Source organism: Macrobrachium rosenbergii, chromosome 13, assembly GCF_040412425.1.
Source record: "Macrobrachium rosenbergii isolate ZJJX-2024 chromosome 13, ASM4041242v1, whole genome shotgun sequence".
Taxonomy (NCBI): domain Eukaryota; kingdom Metazoa; phylum Arthropoda; class Malacostraca; order Decapoda; family Palaemonidae; genus Macrobrachium; species Macrobrachium rosenbergii.
The window spans coordinates 4,656,043-4,682,519 of NC_089753.1; the positions used below are offsets into that span (position 1 = coordinate 4,656,043).

At 37.5% G+C, this 26,477-nt stretch overlaps 1 protein-coding gene across 1 annotated transcript in view; it reads left to right on the forward strand.

Moving 5' to 3' along the window:
• LOC136844863 (uncharacterized) overlaps positions 1 to 26,477 on the forward strand; it is a 484,772-nt gene that overhangs the window by 181,158 nt on the left and 277,137 nt on the right. Inside the window, exon 7 of the mRNA XM_067114107.1 lies at positions 1,958 to 2,080. Coding sequence (XP_066970208.1) covers positions 1,958 to 2,080 — 123 coding nt within the window. The remainder of the gene's footprint in view (positions 1 to 1,957; positions 2,081 to 26,477) is intronic.

Genomic DNA, 26,477 nt, shown 5'->3' on the forward strand with positions numbered 1-26,477 from the left:
GACATAGCGTACTAAAAAAACATGAGGAAGATCTTTTTGGGGTCCATGCTACCAAAACTGTCAAGCCCCAGAAGCAAAGTTTTGACTTTTCTAGATCTGAAGGCCATTGAACACAACTTGGGTTCTGGACAGGATGACTGATGCAACACCCAGGATATACAGCAGCTCCATCAGCTCCTACATCAGGAGGCATCCAAAGAGTGATGAATTAGGGTAGACTGCCACTTATGGTAATCACCACTGGAGAGCAAGATCTTTTTTACGCCCTCATTTTAAGCTTGCTCAGCTCATAGACAACTTGAGCTTGATTACTAAGCTTAATGAATTTATGCCACAAATATCTGATCGAGTGTTCATGATAAGCTTCTTGTTTTTCACAGGAGTAAGCAAGGTTACATGTGTCATTAAACCATTGCTTATCTTTAAGACAAAACTTGAGGATTTTAGAGGGAATTCTCCTCTTCATGATAGTGCTAAGATGATCGTTCGAACACTCAGTAATATTCGGGATTATATCGCTTCAGTCTCTACTTGCTATATAGCCTCCCTTCTTTACTTTGTATACATCTCTGTCCCCTTCTCAACCTGTCCTCTGGTGGAACTTGAAGGCTCTCATCTATTTAGTTTCACAGTGCATTTGATTCCACTACCATGTCTCTCATGTATAACAAACCTTCAATAGCACTACCTCATGTGCCTTTTTTTTTATGCCTTCTTTCTGCAGCTTATACCGACCACTTTGCATACTGTATTTGCTAACAAGTTTTCTTGATACTTCTTTTTTGCATATTTTTTATTCCTAATTTTTATTCTTTTGACTGGCTCTTTATTTTCAGTATTTTGTATCTCAATTTTAAATTAGCTCACTGCAATCTGTGTTGAGCTAAGCATACCTTACCAGGTATAGAAGTGCAATCCTTTTCTTTGATGTTGTCCATACTTTTCATCTTGATAAAAATCTGAACTTTTTATCATGTTACTCTCAATTTGAACGTTAGCTCTTCCACTTGTATTTTTATAAATTTCCCCTTTGCTTCTTAAACATTGCGTTCAGCCACTTTAATCCTTGGTTTTGGTAAAATTCCAATACTGCTTCTCCCTTTTAGGTCTTTCTTCAAGACTTTACCTACCTATAACATCCTTGAAGGCCTTTCAGGCCATTTTCTTCTGTCAGTACCCCATCTGACTGGCACTTCTGTCACTGCATCTTATTGCCTTTCCCAAAATCATGCTTTTCCTTCTCTGGTCTCCCTTGCTCTGGTGAGAAAACTGAAAATACATCTTAATTTCCATTATTCTCATGTTAGTCATGCTTTTATTCACATCTTCATCTGTTTCATCTTGTCTCACCACCATTCCACCTGATTTTATATTGTTTTGTTTTGCTTCTGATGGATATTGTGTAAAGTCCTTTAAAACCTGCCTTCTTAACAGATGTTGCTGCTGCTTGTCAGGGGTCCACCAGTTTTACTAATTTTTTTTTTTTTTTTTACCAACATTCCCACACATATAGTGCTAATTTTTAATGATCTTGCCCTGTTTATATCTTCCCAGATATTCTGTGCACCCTTGCTTGCATAAAGGTTGTTGGGAACTGGGAGGCCATTTTTGTTTTGAGGGCTCCTTTATAATTTTTGGAACTGGTGTACAATTTTAAAAACTAGTAAATTTTCTAATGTATTCTTAAAACTTACATCCCTCTTTCAATTTTTTCATTCCAAAATGATTTATCATCACATTTTTATACTAGGATTTTATTTGGCAAATGATCTGTATTTAATCTATGCACCCAGACTCAATAAATTATGGTTACTATACTTTAATTTGGGATTGATAGTGGAAAAAAATTTATATTCCCATTTAGAGTACTTGTCCAAGAGTAACAGTGAGAGCAGTGTTATTGCTATCTGTATATCATATAGATATATTTATGGGTTTTTATGTACTTTATTTTCAGAGTTCTTAATGGCTTGCTATGCTTTGAGGGAGGATGCTGAGAAATGTGCCCGAGTTGTCAACTATGTGAAACCTTTTGGAAAAGACTCTGAAGTGAAAGTGGTTGGGGCATCAATAAGTGGAGGCAAGCAGTCTTTAATTTTACTTATTGTTATTTTTCATGCATTAGTTTTTTGTTGCATGTATTGAATAAGGAATAGTAAAGTAATCAGATGTCCTGCTGATAAAAAAAAAAAAAAAAGTAAGGTACAGTCCAATTTTTTAACATTCTCAAAGAAATATTACCCTACAGATAAAAGAAGACATTATTATTTAAATGGATCTTACCTCTCTATTATGATAGCTGTAACCCCAGGGTTAGGCAGGAGGAGGATAAAGTGTGAAAACTAAAAAATTGATAGGGTCACTTAGTAATCTAATGTCCTGCTGATAAAAAAATAATTAAAAGTAAGGTACAGTCCAATTTTTTAACATTCTGAAAGAAATATTACCCTACAGATAAAAGAAGACATTATTATTTAAATGAATCTTACCTCTCTGTTATGATAGCTGTAACCCCTGGGTTATGCAAGAGGAGGATAAAGTGTGAAAACTAAAAAATTGATAGGGTCACTTAGTTTGAACCTTACGTGTGAGCCACTGGTAAAGGCATCTTATTGTTTTCCATTTAGTTTTTCTCTGTTGTTGGCTTGCAAGGATGCATTGGAGAGAGTTGGTGACATTTTCTTAGCCAGTTTTGATTTGGTTTGATATTAATTTAATTTTTTCTGTTATGTAGGATGGATATTCTGGAAATAATAACAAAACATAGGATATGTTAGGCAAGGGAGTGTAACGCTGTCTTTACTTTATATCCTATGATGTTTTCGATATTTGCATAAATGTAGGAACAACATTGCTCTTTCAGCGACTGTTCCAGTCATTGTACTGATTGGCCAGAGGATGTTATGAATAAAATTATTTGAAGTGTAAAGAGAGTGAGAAGCTGACAAAAATATGAAAATGGATTCTTCTAAAACTAAGCTAGGAAGTAATGATAAAAGAGCTTTTCTAGTTTTCATGATCTGTCAGAGTCGGTCTTCTCCCTCATCTAGTGTACCTAGTAATCCTTCTCCATCTAGACATTTTTCTTCACTAAAAGCTCCCCGTGTTGTTCAGGGTACGAGGTTTGGGAAATTAGTATCCGATTCAACAAGTCTTAGGACTACTTAGGAAAAGTTTTGGAGTTGACTGCTTCTAAACTTGCTTTATTACCAACCCTAATGAATCATTCTCTTTTGGGTTTCCCCTTGCAACAGAGGAACAGCCAATGTCCTCCCTCCCTTTTAGCCATAACTTAGTCACTTAGGAGTTGCATTCAAACTGTCAACTTGGTAAAACTTACTAATTATGAGTGGTGACTTCAAAAAGCAAAACTACTTTTTATTCATTCTTTACACAGTGGAGGTCGTAAGAAAGGATACCACAAATTAAAACTGCTGGTCATAGCTGCATCTGAATAAAACGAATAACATGCAAGATGCAAAACGTTTTAGGATGGGCGAAAGCAATGTCCAAAATTGGCAAAGTCACATCTTCACTTCTTTTAAAATTTATTTCTATAAATCAAGTAATCTGAATCTTTTAAAGCAAACTGGTAATTTAGATGAAAAATGTATCTTCGAATTATGGTTTGTCCAGCAATATTGTGCTGTTTATAACTGAAGCCTTGGTACCACCAGGAAGTTTACTGACGACATCAAATAAGTGAGTGCATGCATATGTACCATACACACACGATTGCATTTATCTTTTGGCATATAAAAGTAAAAAAATGGGGAAATAAAGTGAAAAAATAAATGAGAATACTGTAGCATAAAATATAAATAAAATAATGAATGAGTGTGTGCGCTACTGTATTAGGCTTCAATGTAAACATACCTCAGTCTCGCTCTCTCTTTTTATACCCTATCGCAATAATGTATACATATCCTTAAATGAAAAATGAATCACTATATCAACAACAAAAAATCATGAAAGTAAACAAACTAAGGAAGTTCACCGACACCCTTCAATAAGTGCTTGCTTACATACATACATGTTGGCTTTTTTTTTCTTTCCTTGATTTGCTATACTGTATTTCATTACAAGTTCAGTTGACTGCATATGCTTATCACACATATAAAGATACACAAGTAAATTTTATCACTGCTGATATTTCATCTTTATAGTAAAAATATTTAAAATGCAAATTTCAAATGTAGGCAAGACAAAACCAAACAGGCTGTAACAAGTTCACTGCTGCCATTGAATGAGTGTCTGCATACGTACATACCCTACACACATGATTGCATTTATCTTTCGTTTGTAAAAAATAAAAAATGGGAAAATAAAGTAAAAATACAAATGAGCATGCTGTAGCATGAAATATAAATGAAAAGGTGAAGGAGTTTGTGAGTGTGTGTTACAGTACTTTGGTGTAAACATACCTCAGTTATTGTTTCTCTCTCTCTCTCTCTCTCTCTCTCTCTCTCTCTCTCTCTCTCTCTCTCTCTCTCTCTGTCTCTCTCTCTGACACTGTATCTCAGTACTGTGCATGTCCTTTAACAAAATATTACTGAAACATAAAGATAAAAACAAGACACCAGACAAACTTTAAGACATTCACCGACGCCATCAAACAATTGCATGCATATGTACGTACCCTATGCACACAATTGCATTTGTCTTTTGGTTTGCAAAAATAAAATATGAGAAAATAAAGTAAAAATATAAATGAGAATACTGTAGCATAAAATATAAATAAAACAGCGAAGTGTGTGAGTTACCATACTTAGGCTTTGATGTAAAAATACCTCAGGTATTGTTCTCTCTCTCTTTCTCTACTGTATCTCAGTACTGTATGTGTCCTTTAATAAAATATAAGTTATTATATCATAAACATAATAACAGGAAACAAAACAAGCCCTCTTCACCCATCCAACACTGCATCCCCATCCCATCCCAGCCAGGTAAACTACTCCCCAGCTCCACCCACCTTCCAAAACAACCCTTTCTCTGTGTGAGATCCAACCCACCTCTCACTTTGGAAACTTCTCCAGGCCTCCCCCATGCCCCAGAACCCTTTCTCAGTCTGTTTAGAGTTAAACCAGTGTTACCAACATTTTCCTGAGGCCGTGCAACATTGCCAACCAATGGAGAGCAGTTTTTTCTATCAGTTTTGGAAATTTATAAGTATCACATATCTTTAGGCCTTGGTCCCTGAGGTCCTGTTGTGTCCAGATAATGACGATCCGGATTATAAGTGCAGCAGATTGCTGTAAAAATCGTTCAGATAGTGAAACAAGCATGAAATTTGGCACAAACATTCCTAAGACTACGCTCTCTTAGAAAAAATTCACGGCGCTGACCACCTGAAAATCAAGATGGCTATTTTTCAAAATGGCCTCCATCTATGAAGTTTCACTGGTTTGGGAGCATCTATTGGATGGAATATGCCAGTTTTTTTTTTTTAAAACCTCGACTTTTAGGTTATAAAATGTTCCATACCACACATTTTATTGAAAACCCTTACTAAATGAATTGTAACTGCAAGATGGCGTGGGCAAAATGGTTGCCATAAAGTTTTTTTTATCCACAGCGCTAGCAGAACATAGAACCAACTGTTTTTATTTAATGGTATATTCATGTGATCAGACAGTTTAACTAATATGCTATTTTCAACTGAAATAGTAATGGTATGGTCACATACAACATTGTGTCTAAGACTGTAACCATAAAAGAAAAGAAGAGAAATACGGACTAAACACCATCCAATCTATGTATAGGTCTCTCAACCTACACCTTTGAAGAATTCGAGGATAAGAAGGTAGGCATAGCATGACACGTTGGATGCTCAAGCTAGATTATCTACTGAAGAGAGGGCAATATTTATCTAGACTTCACATTTGCAAGGGCACAGAGCTGTGCAGGGAAGACCCAGCTTGTAGCACTTGCACCTTTCAACAGCCTGCTTTGCATCCACATTTTGGTAAGCTGTTGGCAACTCTTGGCTAATGGGCGAGTTGGTTGTCCAGAGGACTTGCCATGCTTCACCAGACTTTTCAGTAGCCATCCCCACTCAGCAGGGTTCTCTGTGCCAGAAGTGGAACTGTGGACTCTGCTGTCTTCAAAGAATCACACCACTCCTCAAACTCTAATGCCTGCTCATTGTTGTTTGCTTTCTCAGCACAGTAGTCTGTGTATGCTGTCCTCAGGAGTTTGTACAAACTAGAGGCTGTAACCTGGTGCATCTGCCGTGTCCTGGTTACACTTGCAGCTGACAGGAAGGATTCTGCAGTTCCAGATGAAGCAACTCCTGCCTCCACCAGAGCTCCTGTCCAACCACTGCCATGAAGAAGAGTACCAAGAGATGTCATTGCTGCCATCTCAATGTGCAGACCACCAAACATTACCAGATACTTGTCTTCGCCATACTGATCAGGCCACTGCCACTGCACCTGCTTTGCTACGGCATAGATTGGCTGATCAGCTGTGATTATGGGTATCTGGCCAGGGTTCAGAAAATCAGTGACATCCTGCACTTTCTGCATCACGTGTTTGATCGTAGCAACAGAATGAGCCTGATCACGCAGGAGAGGAAGCAATGAAGTTATGGTTACTTCAAATTCTGGGCTTCTCTTCATTGAAGCGTGATGAGCTGACCACGTCAGATTCACTGCATCATCTATTTCCTGGGTGACTATGACCTTGTCTAGCCACTGATACTCCAGTGCAAGCTGTGGCCCCAAGATATCTGTGGGTGGCTTTGGTATTGCAGTGTTTGGTGGCACAGGGTTCTTTGTTTGAAAGGAAGCTGGTGAGATGTTTGTGAATGTGTCCGGCAATTCAGGCACCGACCTCACTTTCTCAGGTGCAAACTTTGGTTGCTGTCTTTCCTGTCCAGTGTTCTCCTTGGTGGGGTGCTGAAATATGGAGATGCTAGTTCCATGGAAGGAGGTAGTGGCAGTAGTTGCAGATGGGTTGTGGTCGATGTTGTCCATCACTGCAGTGGTGAACAACCCTTTTAGCAGTACTGGGGACAGACCACACCCTCCTCCACATATTTGCTAACTGTGGCATCTCCTAACTGTGCAGAGACCTCCAGTACTCTGTCATAAGAGATACTGAGGCCATACTGATGTAGCATTTCAACCAGGTTTCTCTTCCTGGTTTTGGCATAGACTGAGAGTCCCATGTAGACTGGGAATGGTGTTTCTCTGTCTTTGGAGTGTCTATGAGTTGTTGCTCCCTCTTTGTATCGGGAGTAGCAGTTGAACTGCATGAGCTGTGCAATGGCCTGGTCTGACTTTGATGCTCCAAATCGTAACTGTGACTTGATGTCAGCCCCATGCTCAACCATCCCTACAAACTGGAGCAGGAGAGGAGGCACAGAATTTCGTACACAAGCCTCAGAAAATGTGCCATCAAACCGTGACTGATGATCAAGTATAGACTTTCTGAGAATATTTGCTGCTTTAGCAATGATAACTGCCTCTGAAAGATCAGATGATTGAGCAAGTGCTTTTCCCACATCCTTTTGAAATGCAAGTAATACATCTCTGCCAGATTTATGAGCCTCAAGTTCTGGAATTTCTGCCAGAAGTTTGTCTTTGAGTCTCGTGGAATTTACACTTGGTGACTCTACACCTAATTGTTCCAGACGTTGTTGGTAGAGGTGGCAAATATCTGCCAGCCGAAATGTGACTGGATCATCTGAACAAAGGTTGTTTTCAACAATGTATGTCATCAGTTCTGACAGAACTAGTGGATACACATCTGATTCTGACTCAGTGCTACCTTGGTCTTTCTCAAGGCTCCTCAGGTAGGACCCTTTTCTGTTGTAGAGGGCACAAAGACAGGCATGGTGATACTTAAACTCCTGTGCAATGACATCCCCACCAGTCAACTTAGCAAGGAGCTTGCCATCACTAAGTATCTCTGCACATTCACGCAATTTCAAGTCAAGGCCCTTAGTACTAGCCTGTCTGAGATCAGATGCAGGTGCCACTTTCTCACAGAAAATGCAAACTTCATTGTCATGACTGGTTGGTAGCGCAGTTTTGCCCGCGACTAGTCTCAGTGTTGCTGGTCTGGTCATTGGATTGTCGCTTTCTTGCGGTCCAGTTTAGTGTTGTTAAACAACAAGCGACAGTTCACATGGTATTTTGCTGCATTTTTTCCTGAGTGGCCTCTATGCCATCACCTTCATCCAGCCTTGCTGGATCCATTATCAGTGGCATTTCATTAATTTCACTGAACATGGGAATGTTCCTTGCCAGCATTGTGTACCCATCATGGTCTAGGACATGATGACTTGGAGGTGATGTCAAGTGCTCACCTCTTTTGTCCTTCTGACAAAGACAACACAAACTCCAGTTTGTTTTTCTACTGCTCAATATTGGATTGGCATCACATTCTGCCATGATTTCACTTTTGATTAAGGCCGAGGGTTATCCTTTTACCACCTTAAACAAAGCACACATTCCTGTATGGGATTCAACTAGGTTCGGTCTCCTACACCTGGCCCGATCATTCATCCAGTGCCATTTAAGTCCCGTGTGATCTGTACACCATCCGGGTAAGTACATGAACCATCATGTACAGCCCCCATACCCTTGGCTCGGCTCTCCCGCTGGCACATCCTGTCTATTCAGGTGCGGCTATCTAACTATAGCTGGTCTGGGGCTGTTAGAAAGCATTTGGGACACTAAACTAAACTATACTACAACTACTAGTCTAAGACTACAGGATTAGTAAAGCTGGATTAGCTGGCACTGAACCCCATGCTGAGTTACACAGCAGTGATGTCACCAGTGTGCCCTGGTTGTGTGCAGACATACACTCTTTTACATTTATTAATTTTCCTTCAAAATTGATGAGTTATTCGAAAGAGATGGCCTCATTAGGATCTAAAACCACAGAAACCAAGATCCATGCTTAAAACGATAATTGTTGAACGGGCATTATTTCTCATTATAATTATTGTTTCTACCTTTTCTTGGCAGCCATATAGCCCCCATATTTAAAGGTAAACTGTACTGGGAAGCTACAGAAACATAATATTCACAAGAAATAGTATGGAAGAGCTTTACCATATTGCTAGAAGCAAATACATGCCATTCTAGTGAAAAATTAGCCAAAATCTGTCGATACTGGCCGCCATCTTGGAATTTGGCCGCCATATTAAATTTTTTGCGTGGCCAGCGCCCTTTTCTGATAGAGGGAACTTTAAAGAGCACTTGTGCAAAATTTCATGCTTGTTTCACTATCTGAACGATTCTTATGAAATATGCAATTATCTGCTGCACTATTATCCAGGGATTACTGTATGTGTATACATATATAAAATATATATATATCTTACTAAGGTCCCTATGCATTAACAAAACACTTACCGTGGCTGTTATTGGTAACTCTGGCCGGCACGATGTACTCTCTATCTTTCCTCAAACACAGGCTTACTGAATTGAAACGTCAAGATACAAAACTAAACTTTTATTTGTAAAATTAATGAAAGAATTTTAGCAAAAGCTAGAGTCATGAAGTGTGGTCTCTCACACCCCACAAAAATGGAAGTCATAACTAGAGGAAACCCAGACTCACAATCAATAGAATTAGTGATTCTAGACCAGCCAATACTAGTGACTAACACACCTGTCACCAAACAAATTAAAAAGGTCATGATTACTCTAGACCAAAATAAATATCATATACAGTCGACCCTTGTTAAGCCTGACCTCATTAACCCGGACATCGGATAAGACGGACACTGAAGAGGGTCAGCTGATTTAAAATACGTAATGTTTGACCAAGATTTAAGATGGTTACTGTTCCTCGACAGTTAGTGTTCCTCTGCTCGTCATGTACCATTTTCCTTTTTATATACCAAAGGTAATTAAAAACTTTTCATTTATATTTTTATTTTATATATACTGTTCTGTATTTATATTGTACTGAACTGAATGCTTTTAACTTGTAACCAATGTAACTTGCGCACAGTACGTACCCTCATTAAGAAACGCTATTGTCTGGAATGGTAGGAAGTATCGCAGCCAGTCACTTAGCATTAACAATTTTTCCCATCTGCTGCCCGACTGGTAGCTACAGTACAATGCTTTGTATGTTTTTTAGGAAAGAAAAGACATGACAAAGGTAAACTTTACGAAGACAAAAGCCGAGTTACTGAACAATACTTGGGTTTACATGGCAAATGACATGAGAGAGAGGGAGAATTGCCAGTTCCCTTTATGCAGCGTAATTTTAGCTGTGTTTACGTGGCAAATGACACACAGATAGAGAGAGTGAGAGAGAATTGCCAGTTCCCTCTATGCAGTGTAATTCTGTCCTTGAGAGATTAAAGAGAAGAATTTTGTTTTAAAGGTATGTCAACGCAGCTTTAGTAAATATCTTTTGAAGCAAAAAAAAAGAAAAATTATATATATATTTTGTTGCTGAAGAATCTCTGAACCAACAATTTTGCATTCAAAGTAATAAGGAATTCATTCTCTTCTTCATGTAACCAGTAAAATACATACACTTTTAAGAACTACGTTTTGTATTCAAAACACATGCACTTATGTCATCGTCAGCTTCTCTGAGCAAAAGTTCTTTCTCAGACAGAATACAGCTAAAACCTGATTGGCTAGCTGGTTGCCGTGGAGATCTGCTAGCCAGTGACAGCCCTCTACTTCTGTTCTATTTATAGACATATGTTGTGACAGTACTAAGTTTGAACGTTGCCAAGATCATGATTATTTGACTGCTGATGGCAAAAATTACTCAATAATTTGCTTTATGTGTTTATTTCTTCATGAAAACATGAATTCAACAATAATTTTAACTTTAATATAGTGGTATGAAAAATCCCACAACAGTCTGTTGTGGTGATGCGTCATCACTTGCAAATCCTATTCCCAGACCATCTTCAGATTTACAACTGCAAACTAATGAGGACATCAGTAACAATATCAAACAACCCTCTCTAAGATTGATATAATGAAATGTATTTTATAGTCTTACTTATCGTTAAAATTCACAAGTTGAATTACAGTCATTTTGATCATGCATATTTTTGCGTTTTATGGAATGTTTTTGTTGAAAACAAAATGTGTTAATGAACTTATGGTCTTAGTTGTCCCACTATTTTATTACTGATGATCTTAATCATCTCATTTATTTAACAGTATATTAATATAGATAATAATAAACTATAATGAATAAATAACTAAAATAAAAAAACATAAAAAAGAAAAAAAAATCTTACTTTTCATTTTAGAGACCACTTCATTTTATTTAACAATTATGCATTTATGCCTCTGCCTAGGCATCTACATATGCTCTATCAGTTTTATCATGTTTTATTCCTCATTTTTCATCTTTTACCGTGAGCTTTAATTCAAACATTTCTACATTGGTTTATTATCCATACTCCTTATAAAAATAATGAAATACAGTATATTTTTGGGTATTTATAGTTATATATATAGGTATCGCCGGTTAAACTGCACTATCGTCTAACACGAACACCCTGGCCCCCCAATTAGTCTGTCTTAACGAGGGTTGACTGTAGTATGTTAAAAAGGAACACCACTTCCCATATACACGTCCTCACAGCACTCAACCAGAATTCATTTTATGGCCATAAGGAAGGCGTCCCTCAAAGTGGCTGACTTATTCACAAACGCAGCTCAAAAGAGCAATCACACCAGCTGTAAATCGAAGTGAATACCCATTCTGTGGTTCCTCTATAATATACACATAAGAGAGACACGTATGCACACATCCACTTGATAACCCCTCCCTTGAAGTGTGATGTTACCGTCAGGTTCAGTATTAGAAGGAACCCCACCTTCTGAACCCACAGATACCACTAAGCTTTCATCCGTTTTCCCCATGCATCTTGGTCATGACCGGAAACCATGAATGAGCTCGTTGGATACCCACTGTCTCTCACCACGGAAATACCAGCATCAACGTAGGAGCCACTTGCACAGGAAACTACATTTTCATAGGCCAGCAATTAGTCAGCTTGTTCGGTAATAGAAGCTCAGCCCACCTACCACTGGCCGTCCTTGCCCAGGTACAACAAATGTCCATAACAAAAGTTCACTAGAGGCAGCTCAAAAATCATAACAAACAATATGCACTAGATACGAAGGTTGTTTGTCTCGTATGCACAGCTGTTATTCCAATAAACAGTTCATTGTAGAATGCATCTCTTCACATCTTGAATTCTTGATGATCCAAATATCCAAGACGGCTTGCAACTGCACAGGCCCACGTTGAGTGCGCTGCACACGAATCCTTTGCACCAACAGATGTCGTCCAGCAACGATGGCAACTTGTAGACGTCCCACCCAACGTCTTCCAAGAGACATGAGTCCTCTCATGAAGGCGCAGGCTTAGAAACCTACAGGCGGAACATAGATGGCCCTCATTAGAAGTCATTCCATAAGGTGTTGCAAGGAAGTGGTGTATAACGTAAGTCGGTCATGTCGACGGGGTGAAGCAAGGAAGTGGTGTATAACGTAAGTCGGTCATGTCGACGGTCACCCCAAAAGGCACATAGTCTCCTCCCTATCCCATACCATTACTGAACCATTAAAACCACTAGGGAAAGGTCATATGACAAAACTATGAAATGATTTCAAGTTACTAACTGGAATGTCCACAAGTCCCAATCAGATACACTTAACTTTAAAGTTACTATAGTATCAATACAAATTCTTCCCAGTAAAAATTACCTGAGAACCATACAGACATGCTGCATTCATTAAAGTTGATTCTAAACACCCGAGAGGTAGAATATCTCCAAAATTCATCCCTTAGAAGTGACAACCACTGCCTTAATCTGTGTTTGAATCTCCGATGACACGTATTCATCTTCTTTCTCAGTATTCAGCAAGGTAGTTGGACAGGAAGACAAAGCTATTGTAACATCTAAGTCTCCCCCCCCATCCTATTAACTGCGATCAATAATCCATTTAAAGAAGTCCTTAAAGTCTCAAAGCCCTCCCATAATTTATCCTTACTATCTTGTAAAGTCATCAAAGTTTTACCCTGGGTAGCTAATTCTGCCAATGCCTGTTCAGATCTCTCCAAATCAGCAATTGACATACTTTAGTACATTCACATCAGCATGCATTTGGTGCCTAGCGCCGTCCCTTACGACGCTCCTGATTGGCTAGTGGTCAGCCAATCACAGTGCTGGAAAATGGCCAGCCTGCAGTCTCTCTCAAAGCTCCAGACAGTGAACATCTCCGCTCCGACACCTGAAGAACATGTCTTTCAAAGTTATAACTTTCATTACACCTCAGTTTTACCCAAAGAATAGTAGTGTTTCCCAATTTCATCACTAAACATGTCAAGCCAATGGTTGAAGGATTATAATGATATATGAATTATTTACTTCAATAAACTTAATGGTAAGATATTTGATAGTGAAATAAACAAGAAATTTTTAAAGATAAAATGTATTCTTTCATTCCTTACATGGCATGTCAGTGCATTCATCATTTATCATCTTGTGTCTCACAAAATTTCGTAGCTTGAATGTCATGGATGGCAACGATACCTAAAAAGTATGGGTAGGGCTATCAATCAATATGAAAATAACAAGCAAGCAATTAAGAATATTAAAATGTGCGGGGATGCACGCAGACTATAGCATATATCCCAGGCAACCAGCCAGCTCTTTACACATTCCTTAGGCCTACTTCTTGAGGAATCTCTTGCTTTTGCTTGTTGTTATTTGGGGCCACACTTGAATGACACTTGTATGTCAGATCTTGCATTCAAGTTCAATAAACGAGCCTAGCATTATGTAATGACTCGTCTATGGCCGTATGCAATCAGCTACACTTATAATATTTTGAGCCTCCTCGCTCCCCTACAAAAAAAATTACATACACATACCATACTTTTCTATGTATCTATGTATGTATGTAGTCTGTAATTACTCATTTTAATTGTTTTATGTATTGCGGCCCTGATAGGGTGCTACCGTGGCCTACTGTCAAGTGCAGCTGGTCGTACCCGTGTAGAGAAGTTACCTCTTTTATTGGACAGCCATAGACGCAGTCATTACATAATCCTAGGCTCATTTATTGAACTTGAACGCAAGATCTGACATATAAGTCATTCAAGTGTGGCCCCAAATAACAACAAGCGAAAGCAAGAGATTCCTTTAGAAGTAGGCCTAAGGAATCTGTAAAGAGCTGGCTGGTTGCCTGGGATATATGCTATAGTCTGCGTGCATCCCCGCACATTTCAATATTCTTAATTGCTTACTTGTTATTTTCATATTGATTGATAGCCCTACCCATACTTTTTAGGTAGCGTTGCCATCCATGACATTTAAGCTACGAAATTTTATGAGACACAAGATGATAAATGATGAATGCACTGCCATGCCATGTAAGGAATGAAAGAATACATTTTATCTTTAAAAATTTCTTGTTTATTTCACTGTCAAATATCTTACCATTAAGTTTATTGAAGCAAATAATTCATATATCATTATAATCCTTCAACCACTGGCTTGACATGTTTATTGATGAAATTGGGAAACACTACTATTCTTTGGGTAAACTGAGGTTTAATGAAAGTTATAACTTTTGAAAGACATGTTCTCCAGGTTTCGGAGCGAGATCTTTACTCTCCGGAGCTTTGAGAGAGACTGCACACTGCCCATTTTCCAGCGCTGTGATTGGCTGACCACTAGCCAATCAGGAGCGTTATGGACAGCGCTAGGCACCAAATGCAATGCTGATGTGAATGTACTATAGCAATCGATCCTCATAATCATAACGGCTCCAATTACCAATGGCACAGCCCTCTACTCCTTTTAGGAGGGACCTTAGAAGTCAAAGCACCTAAATTTGGAAGCCATGTTAAAGTCTTCTTAATCCTATCCTGAACCCTAACTGCTATAGCATCAAGTTCAGTTAGCCAACCCTGTAACGGATCAGACAGATTCCGCCTGATATTCATCTCACCCAAAAAATCCCTGAGCAACTGGACTTTGTTCTGGGATGCTTCAAGCTCAAACCTTGCCAACCTGTATCCTCAAAACTCTATGCTCAAAGATATTTTGTCAGATGACAACCACAGATCATAGTCTTCTTCTACTGTATAATAACACCCGGGCCTAACCTCGCTAGGGAATTAGTCCATGCCACAACCCCCATAGTCATGAGCATACGAAACTTCAGCATCTAAAAAAAAAAGAAAGAAAGAAAGAACCTATAAGTTACCCGACCTAAAAAAAAACAAACAAACAAAAAAGAAGCCTATATATCTACAAAACCCTATGGTATTTTACACCTAATTTTAACTAAGTATTTCAACACCCGAAAACAAAAAACTAAACTCTGACCATTAAAGATTTTTATAACTCTACGGACCAACGTCCTCTCCAGTTAGAAAAAACCTACAAGTCACACCCCTTGAAAACCCATTAAAAAACAAAACAAAGAGAGGGAAACAAAAATTATCAGAAACAAAGTACATCACAGGGATTAACCCATAAGATTCCCATTAACCTGTCTTTTAAAATTTAGATATATATGTCAACCAAGACTCCCATATTTTTATCTTGAACGACAAATCTATTTCCCTTCTTTACTTCTACAACCCGAAAAGGACCCTCAAATTTAGGACCTAACTTATAGTTCAATTGATTCTTAACATTTATTTTCACAAAAACCCTATCTCCCACAGCAACTTTAACTCTATCTGGCTTTGCATTGCTCTTATCAACCATGTCCTGAGTTATCATTCCAAGATTCTTAGCAAGACACGCATATCTCTCTTTAACCATAGAGACTAGTGATTTTACTGTATCATCACCCGATGGAATAGGTAATAAATCAAACATGCCCCACACTGGGCAACCAAACAGCTCTTCATTGGGAGACATTCCAAAGGTATCACTAACCATAGAATTGATGCTATGCTGCATTTGTGAAATATATCGATCCCAATTTACATCATTGCCCCTACAGTCATCCTGAGAGCTTCAATTACCCTCCCTATTTGCCTGTTCACATAGCCCATTAGCTTCTGGTCTATAGGGAATAATAGTAACTTTTCAAATGCCCATTACATCCACCAGACACTCTCAACGTCATGTTCACAAATTCTCTCCCATTATCTGTAATCAGCACCTCAGGAACCCCATAACGACAAATATATCCATTAAAGAATTCAACTGCCACCTCCTCTGCTGCTTTATGCTTCAAAGGAAAATTCTCTACGAACCTAGTTAATTCGTCAGCAACCACTAACAGGTGCCTATGGCCATAACTAGGTTCACAGAAATTGGATAACAGGTTCGTATGGACCCTAGAAAAAGATCTGCTGGGAATAGGAAATAAACCCAGTGTACAAGAAATGGCCCTCGATGGTTTACACACATTACAAACTGAACAACCCCTCACAAAGCCTTCCCACTGATGTGAGCATATTCTTCAAAAGAATTGTCCCTGTATATTTTGATTTGTCTTCTCAGTACCCAAATGCTGACTGCCAGACCTACAGTGAACAATATCAGAACCGTAGGCACTAAACTCCTAGGAACAACTATTTGTGTCCATATCACCCTTATCCTCACTATTTCTCAGCCTGTATCTAATCTTCCTAACTAACAAATTACTCTTTAAGCCAAGCCTTGCAAAAGGCAACTTATAACCCTTCCTAACTAATTCCCCTCTGAGAAATGCTTTTGCATCTGCCAAAATCTCATCCTCATCCTGTTTTAGCTCCTACTAAACTAATATCCCAGTCTATGCAATCTCCAGATACATAACATACATGAGTACCATCTGCATCAGAAAAACTTCTACTACGGCCGTCCGCCACAACATTGTTTACCCACTACACACCTAAGCTTGGCATCAAAATCCCTGATTGTCAGATACCACCTAGCTCTTTTAGGGGAAAGATCCGGCTTATTGGAAAGATCCAACAATGGCTTATGATCCGTAAGAACCTCTACTTGATTTCCCATCAATAACATCTTGAAATGAACCAAACTAGACACTATGGCAAAGGCCTCTTTGTCCGCTAACCGACCATAGCTGTTCATTACTACCCGTGTCTTAAACTTCCTGCTGTAAAATGCAATTGGATGGAGTCTTCCATCGAGCTTCTGCATAAGGCAGGCCCCTATACCATAGTGACTGGCATCTGTCAACAACTTGAAAGGACGTTCAAAATCAGGAAATTTCAACACTGGGGAGTTCACCAAGGCATCCTTATTCTGAAAAGCTGATTGCTGCCCATCACCCCATGCAAACTGCACATCATCCCTCAGGGTATCTGTTAAGGAGACTCTAGAATAGAAAAACCTTACACAAACCTACAAAAAAATCCAGCCATGCCTAAGAAAGACCAAATATGTTTCTTATTCTTGGGAGTAGCAAAATCCACAGTTACCCTAACTTTATCCTCATTCACTTTAACACCCTTCTTAGAAACGACATGACCCAAATATACTAACTGCTTCTTCAGAAAATTACACTTAGCTAATTTTATCTTCAAAACCGCTAACCTAAGGCTCCTAAAATTTTAACCTGACTGAGAACTTCTAATTGTTCCTCTACTGAATCAGTGCAACTAAAATATCATCCATTAGATAAATATGGATTTCCTTAACAAGACATGCAAAACTGTATTCATTAACCTAGCAAATGTCATAGGACTACATGATAAACCAAACTGCATCCTCATGAACTCATAATGCCCCTTCGGCAAAGAGAAAGCCTTGTACTCCCAACTATCCTCGCTAAGCGGTACTTGCAAATACCCTTGCATCAGATTAGTTGAAGAATAAATATTCTTGCCCCCAATCTCAACAAATAAATTTGGAAAACACGCCATAGGGTAACAGTCAGGAATGGTTTTTTCTTGTTCAACTTCCTAAAGTCCACACAAACCTGGATGGAACCATCCTTCTTGGGCACTGCTAACAATGGAAAATTAAAAGATGAGGAACTGGGTCTAACAATGCCTTCCTCCTCCTACTTATTAACCTCTTTGCTCTACTTGTTCTCTAATCTTAAAAGGAGAGCTATATGAAGGCACAAAAATAGGCTTAGTCTTATCCTCTAAATGAACCTTGTGTTCTAACACATTTCTTAACCCTAGCTTATCCCCTTTAAGTGCGGCTATGTCCGCAAACTCAACAAGAACATCTTCCACACCCTCAACATATTCTTTAAAATCACCATTGGCTAAATGATCCCTAAAAACCTGCTTCCTAGCCTGTAAATATGCTTCTAAAAATCTACACAAGTCCTGAACAATAACAACTGAATCATCTTCGTCGACCAGTCAACAAAGTCGATTGCATAAGTTCCCTTCTGATAATTGCGAAGTGAATCATTACAGTTTAGCAATTCCACCCAAGTATCCCCCGAACTCGATACATTGTTTACAGAGCCCATACACACTACCCCCTTCAGCTTTTTGCTACACTCATCCAGACACACCTGTCTGGATTTATGCACTCCTTTCACTCGAACTTTCACCATAGCAACCATACCAGGACCTAGAACCACATCATACGACAAAACCCCCTTATAACACTTCTTACCCAACAAAACATTCAGAATCCACCCGCAAATTCTCATGTACACCTGATCCATTATCATCATCCACTCTGCTTACATCCATTCCCTCATCAGGCACAAAAACACCAGGTACTCCAGCAGTTATACCACACACCCCTGTATGAAACCAGATTTTGTGTCTCCAACACGTTGGATAACCCAGTAACAAAGTATTCCCCAAAGCAGCCCCTCATATAACCAAAAGTGGTTCTGTAAAAGTTCTACCCATAAGAGAGAAATCCACATCTACGTATCCCAAAACCCATAACCTATTTACTTGAACATCACATATTGTCTCTTTAGCAGGTCTCAAAGAACGATTGGAAAACATCGATCGGAACAACTCATAATTCATCAGATTAATAGAGGTGCCTGTATCTATAAAAATACTCACAGTAACCCCATACATAGACCCTTTTACCACTAGCTTCGCCTCTGAGGGTTCCCTCAAAAGTCGTATATCACAAGAAACACCCCTCCAGTTTTCCTGTACAACTGATTGGTCTCCCAACCATGCTTGCCAAGATCACTAGATCCCCTAGAAAAACCCCTTTGAGAAACTATCTTACTTAAGCTACCAAAATTCTGAAGTGTAGGACTAACATTACAGTAATACTCTGAACTTGCGCAAATTCACAGACATGCGAACTTCTCTTAGGAACCTAACTAATTGTCATACACAAGTTTTTCATAGACACGCGAACATTTGCAAATACTGAGAAACCCTGCAAAAGTGTTTACGTTTAATTTTTTATGTAGTTTATAAGTTTTCAAGCTTTTATGTGTAAATTAAATATCATTAAATAATAAAAGTTATAATCTCTCTCTCTCTCTCTCTCTCTCTCTCTCTCTCTCTCTCTCTCTCTCTCTCTCTCTCTCTAAGGGTAATGTATGTAAGATGTATTTGAAATGATATTGTTGTCAAGTGTTTTGGGATGGTAGAGCATATTGTACAATACAGTAAACCCCTGTATTCGTGGGGGATGCATACCACACACACACACACACCCGCGAATAGCTAGAGGCTGCGAATACTTAGACCCCTTCTAAAAACACTTAAAACTGCCTATTTTGAACTATAGAATTGCCTATTTTGATAGTTCAAACCCTTACAATAAAACTAAAAATGCTTATACAGGTACTATCCTACTTATGATGGGGTTAGGTTCCAAAAAAACGCATCGGTTGTTGGAAAAAATGTATCTCGAATATAGCCTGGCCAACACTAGGGTATTCAGTACCATGTGTACATGCTTGGTAGCCTAGCCTACACTATAAAGTATACTCTATATATACATACACAGTATAGTAATTATTAATATCAGCTAATTCTAGAGGTTCATGCAGAGTTACTTATGATAATTCAATACAAGAGAAATTGAATAACAAACAAGAATTAGCATAGCCTACACTATGGTATATCGTATACATATACAGTAGCCTAGCCTAAATTATACTGTACTCTATATTCACATATCGTATTATACTAACATCAACATAACGAATATGCATCTTTTCCATGGATCTTTTAAAATGTTTTGCCTTAATTCGCTGTATCCAATAATATACTCGTATATATTCTCATATTGCTTTTGTATTAAAAATTGCGATCATAGTGATCAATGTTTTGGTTTGGAAATCATTTACGCGGTAAGTTAATTTCACTTAACTCAGCTCAGAGCACTTTTCTTGCTTCTAGTTAGCATAAATGAATCTCTAGATACTTTATTTATATGGGGCAAGGTTATTTTTCGTTATAATATACGAAGTGATTTTAAGTCAAAATATGGTTTAAATACGTCTCATTGTGGAATTAATTTAAGTATTTTTTTCCTTAATAGATGATGTTGGCCGTTTGGGGACGTTTGTTATGTCTGTTTGCTATTTTCACTTGATTTCATCATAATACGAGTTTTACGTACTTACTGTTTATTGGTGTAAAAATGGCAGTAATGTGTTCTTTCATGCCCAGTAGGTTTGATTAAAATACTATCTCTCCAATTTTAATTACAATCGAGTTTCATCCATGTTGCCGATGCACGATAATTTACAGTATATTCATTAGCAGCTTGAACATTGTTTTCTCAGCTTCAGCTACAGCTTGCAGCATAAATTTAGTAGTGTATTTCCTTGCCAATCTTTTATCCATACCGAATAAGGGTATAATGTAAAAATATATCAGTCCTATTCTACTTAACGTAATTTGTACTGTAACGTACGGTAATTGTGTACAGTAATACTTCGATCTTACACGATTCGAGTTGCGCGAATTCACACACACACGAACTTTTCACTGGAACCTAACTAATGGGCATACGCGATTTTTTCACAGACACACGAAATTCTCGAGAAACCCTGCAGAAGAGGGTGTTTAATTTTTTAAGTAATTTACAAGTTTTCATGCTTTTATGTGTAAAATCTGTATGAAAAATGCATTTCATTCTTTTATGTGTAAAATCTGTATGAAAAATGCATTTCATGCTTCTATGTGTAAAATCTGTATGAAAAATGCATTTGATGTTTTAATGTGCCAAATCTCTATGAAAAATGCATTTCATGCTTTCATGTGTAAAATCTCTATGAAAAATGCATTTCATGCTTTCATGTGTACAATATGTATCGAAAATGTATTATTTTTATTTTTGTACATGCATAAATATGATACAAAGGTAATTTCAGCACATTCACTTAGTGTACTTTTACAAGATGTGATACCCATTTGCAAAGTTACTGTACTTTTCAAAGATGATACCCCTGCAGAAAATGCTTGTTTAATGTTTGAAGTACATTTATAAGTTTTCATGCTTTTAAATGTAAAATTGATATGGAAAATTTATATTTATATTTCTGTACATAAATATCATACAAGTATTATGTCCATTTGCAAAGTCTTTGTCACAAGGACTTTACATGACCTTGAGATGAGGTTGTTCAGCCGTGCTCATTTGATAAAATGAATTCTTTAATGTAATATCAGAGATGTAACTAAGAGTTGTATAAGTGTCATTCTTTGAAAATTACTCTGTTCACCTCGGAGAAAAGTGCTGGTGCAATCTGTATGTGCATGTAATTACAGCACGTTCAGTTGGTGTACTTTTACAAGATGATACCCTTCGTTACTGCATTTTTCAAAGATGATACCCCTGTAGAAAGTGTGTATAATTTTTAAGTTTTTGTGTTTTTAGGTGTAAAATCAGAATGGAAAATTTGTATTTATATATTTGCGCATAAATACGATACAAAAGCAGTACAGTTATTACTTTATTACAGTATCTCTCTCTCTCTCTCTCTCTCTCTCTCTCTCTCTCTCTCTCTCTCTCTCTCTCTCTCTCTCTCTCTCTCTCTCTCTCTCTCTCTCTCTCTCTCTCTCTCGTAGTTAGCGCTCAAACATACTTTTACAACTTATTATTTCTCTGTACGTCATTACTTGTACAGTATATAATTTTAAATTGATTGAATTTTACCTGTACTGTACTACCTTCTACGAACATTATGTACATGTTTTCGATATTTTATGGAATTGTACTTTTGATGACTGACACGACGTTTTGCCTAGTGACGAAAGAAAACGGCTTTTACTCTAAGTGACAAAGAAAACGGCATCCCATGAATTAGGGTAACATTAGTATCACGTGCGCACCTACTGTAAATGCGCTATTATGAAACTGTGCAGTACTCAATTTTTATGTCAACCATTTACTGTATTCCTGTTTTAGGGGTAATAAGCTAAATTTTAAATAAAATTACACTAACTTTAGTTCATTTAAAAGTTAGCTTAATAATTTGGGAGCATGATTAGGGTCAGATTTGGTACTTAAACTCTGGAAATAAACATTTATTACCATTTTTAAAGACCATGCCAAACTTACGCGAAAATTCACCTTGCATGAGGGGCTCCGGTTGAAATACAAGCAAAACGGCTGTTGTTATCCGATTTGGTTATAAACAAAACAACAGTTTCTCGTTTGGTTGTTTATGGCTGTGCACATTTACGCAAGAGTATAACGTTACTAACAATACTTTTATCATTCTCTGTTACTTTTTTAACTAGAAGATAGGATGAAGAGTTGGAGGAAAAGAAGTTGGTCTATTATAATTTGGTCTTTCTCGCTGCCTGATTGTACGCTGCTGCCTGCGCCCGCGGGAAATTTAGAAATATTTTTAAAATATTGTCTACTGGTATTAATTGCTTACCTAACTGCAAAATCGAATTATTGTAAGGTGAACTATTGTAACTTGAGCACTACCTGAGTATTTTAATAGTTTTATCACAAAAAGTACATTTAGTCATGAAAATGAGATGAAAATACAGTAATTAGTGAATATTTCTCAGTGAAAAATACCGTGAATGGGCAGATTTTCAGCGAATAATGCGTATATATGTTCCATAGAGAAATACACGAGTAGGTGAGTACGCGAATCGTGAGACCGCGAATGCAGGGGGTTTACTGTATTTAAAATATTCGCTAATCATTTTCATTTTATTTCCCAGTTTGCTTTTACTGGGAAATAAAATGAAAATAATTTGCAAGTATTTTAAATATTGTACAATATACTCTATCATCCAAAATCACTTTACAGTAATATCATTTCAAATACATCTTACACTATCTATAGAGAGAGAGAGAGAGAGAGAGAGAGAGAGAGAGAGAGAGAGAGAAGCATACTCTTGCTATGCTCAGTCTGGGACCCAACCTGGAATGAGCTTACTGCATTATAAGTACACTTTAAATTATTTTTATTATAAAAATCTGTATTTAGTCAGGAACAGAATATGAAAAAAGTGAATTAGTAATAATTTTAGAAATACAGTCCATAGAAATAAAAACTGCAAATTGGTGAAAGTTCCCACAGAAAAGTGAAAGATATGTTCCACAAAAGTCTGTGACAAAATGAATCTTGAAAAAGTGGGGTAGCACTCTATATACTGTGTATATATATGTGTATGTATGTATACAAATAAATACATATACAGTAATCCGGTCATCATTATCTGGACACAACAGGACCCCAGTGGCCAAGGCCCAAAGATATATGATACATATAAATCTCCAGGAATTTGGAAAAAACTGCTCTCCATCGGCAATGCTGCACAGACTCTGGAAAATGTTGGTAACTGTTTAAATTCATAAACAGACTGAGAAAGGGTTTTGGGGCATGAGGGAGGCCTGGAGAAGTTTCCAGAGTGAGAGGTGGGTTGGATGGCAGGGCACCATGGGGGGAAGAAGGGCAATAAAGTTGTGTAGATCTCACACAGAGAAGGGGTTGCTTTGGGAGGTGGGTGGAGCTGAGGAGCAGTTTCCTTGGCAGTGATGGAGTGGGGATACAGTGTTAGATGGGTGAAGAGGGCTTGTTTTGTTTTCTGTTATTGATTTTATAATAACAATAATTCATATTTTATTAAAGGATATGTACAGTACTGAGATACAATATAGAGAGAGAGAGAACAATAACTGAGGTATTTTTACATCGAAGCCTAAGTACAGTAACTCACATACTTCACTTTTTTATATTTTATGCTACAGTATTCTCAGTTATATTTTTACTTTATTTTATCATTTAATTTTACAAACCCAAAGATAAATGCAATCGTGTGCATAGGGTACATACATATGCACACAATTGTTTGATGGTGTCGGTGGACGTCTTTAAGTTCGTTTATTCTCACTTGTATTTTTACTTTATTTTCTAATTTTTTTATGTTTTTACAAACCAAAAGATGATTGCAATTGTGTGCATAGGGTACATACATATTCACACACTCATTCAATGGCGGCAGTGAACTTGTTACAGCCCATTTGGTTTTGTCTTGCCTACATTTGAAATTTGCATTTTAAATATTTTTACTGTAATTAGAGATGAAATATCAGCAGTGATGAAATGTTGTCTTGTGTACTGTTATATGTGGGATAATCATATATAGAGTCAACTAAACTTATAATAAATTACAGTTTATTAAACCAAGGAAAGAAAAAAAATGGCAACACGTATGTATGTATGCACGCACTCATTGGATGGTGTCAGCGAACTTCCTGAAGTTTGTTTAGTTTCATGTTTTCATGTTTTCGTTACAGCAATTCATATTTTATGAAAGTATATGTACAGTATTGTGATAGGGTATAAAAAGAAAGAGAGAACCAAAAACTGAGGTTTACATTGAAGCTTAATGCAGTAGCACACGCACTCATTCACTGTTTTATTTATATTTTATGCTACAGTATTCTCATTTATATTGTTACTCTATTTTCTCATTTTGTACTTTTACAAACCAATAGATAAATGCAATCTTTTGCATAGGGTACATACGCACGTACTGATTTGATGATGGCTTTCACTTTTAACACTTTCCTATCCAATTGACGTAATATTACGCAATATCACCCTACCCCACGCCTTTCCTGACTGACGTAATTTTACGTAAAATTTACCGAAATTTTTTGTACATGTGGTAGGGGTAAATTTTTTTTTTTTTCGGACAGTTGGTGGTTTCCATAGGATAAAGCATACCTTGGACCGTGTAACTCGGGCATCAATACGCCAGCCAAGCAGTTCCTATACTGCGCATGCGCAAATCCCTGGCATAGTAAATTTCTCACAATGAAATCAGCTGATCCTACCCACGCTTCTCTCTCGTCTTACATTTTTTTTTATAAAACGTAGGATTACATCATTGGAAACACACTGTTTTGTACCCTCTTTTTCTATAAATTTTTTAGTTCCTGTACTGTGCATGCGCAAATCCCTGGCATAGTAAAATTCTCACAATGACATCAGCTGATCCCACCCACGCAGGCCTGGCAGGCCACACTTCTGTCAGAGACCATGCGTGCAAGGTTGGGTAAACACGTGTGGTTGTTTACATACAGTGACGTCAATAGAGAACAGTTTCCAACATACTTTCGCAAAGTTTTTACGGTAAAACTAGCGGAAAACGCGTTAGTGCATCACGTAAGAGACGTCTGGATTTTAGGCAGGGCTCTGAATCTCATTTTTCATTATTATATATATTGATATTTAGAGAATTTTGTTGGCTTTCTCATAAAAAATAATTCATTCGCCTAACTGTTATAGCTTTTGAGCTATGAACGACAATGTTGACAACGGTAACATTTTTTTTTTTTTTTCGATCAGCTTATGACGTCAAAATGAAACTGTTGCCGTTACCAAAGCCATTTTTCTTGACTCTCACTTTATTCCTCAACCTTTCCTCTACATTTTTGTATATTTACAAAGTAATTTCTATGAAAAATATCCTAGCTAGGGCTCTTCAAAAAAAATTTTCTAGCGATAATTCTCACCGTATGCCGGGCAGCGCGCTCTGTTTCTTACCCTATTTTCTATCAATTTTTCACCAACTGGACTTATTCATTTTTCATTCTTTTATATGTTGATATTTAGAGAATTTTGTTGGCTGTCTCATAAAAAATAATTCATTCACCTAACTGTTATAGTTTTTGAGCTACGAACAATAATGTTGACAACGGTAACTTTTTTTTTCGTTGATCAACTTATAATGTCGAAATGATACTGTTGCCATTACCAAAGCCATTTTTCTTAACTCTCCCTTTATTTTTCAACTTTTCCTCTACATTTTCGTATATTTACAAAGTAATTTCTATAAAAATAACCAAGATAGGGCTCTTCAAAAAGATTTTTGTAGCGATAATTCTCACCATACGCTGGGCAGAGCGCTCTGTTTCTTACCCTCTTTTCTATCAATTTTTCACCAACTGGACTTATTCATTTTTCATTGTTTTATATGTCCATATTTAGAGAATTGTGTTGGCTTTTTCATAAAAAATAATTAATTCGCCTAACTGTTATAGCTTTTGAGCTACGAACGATAATGTTGACAACGGTAAAAAATTTTTTTCATTTCGATCAACTTAT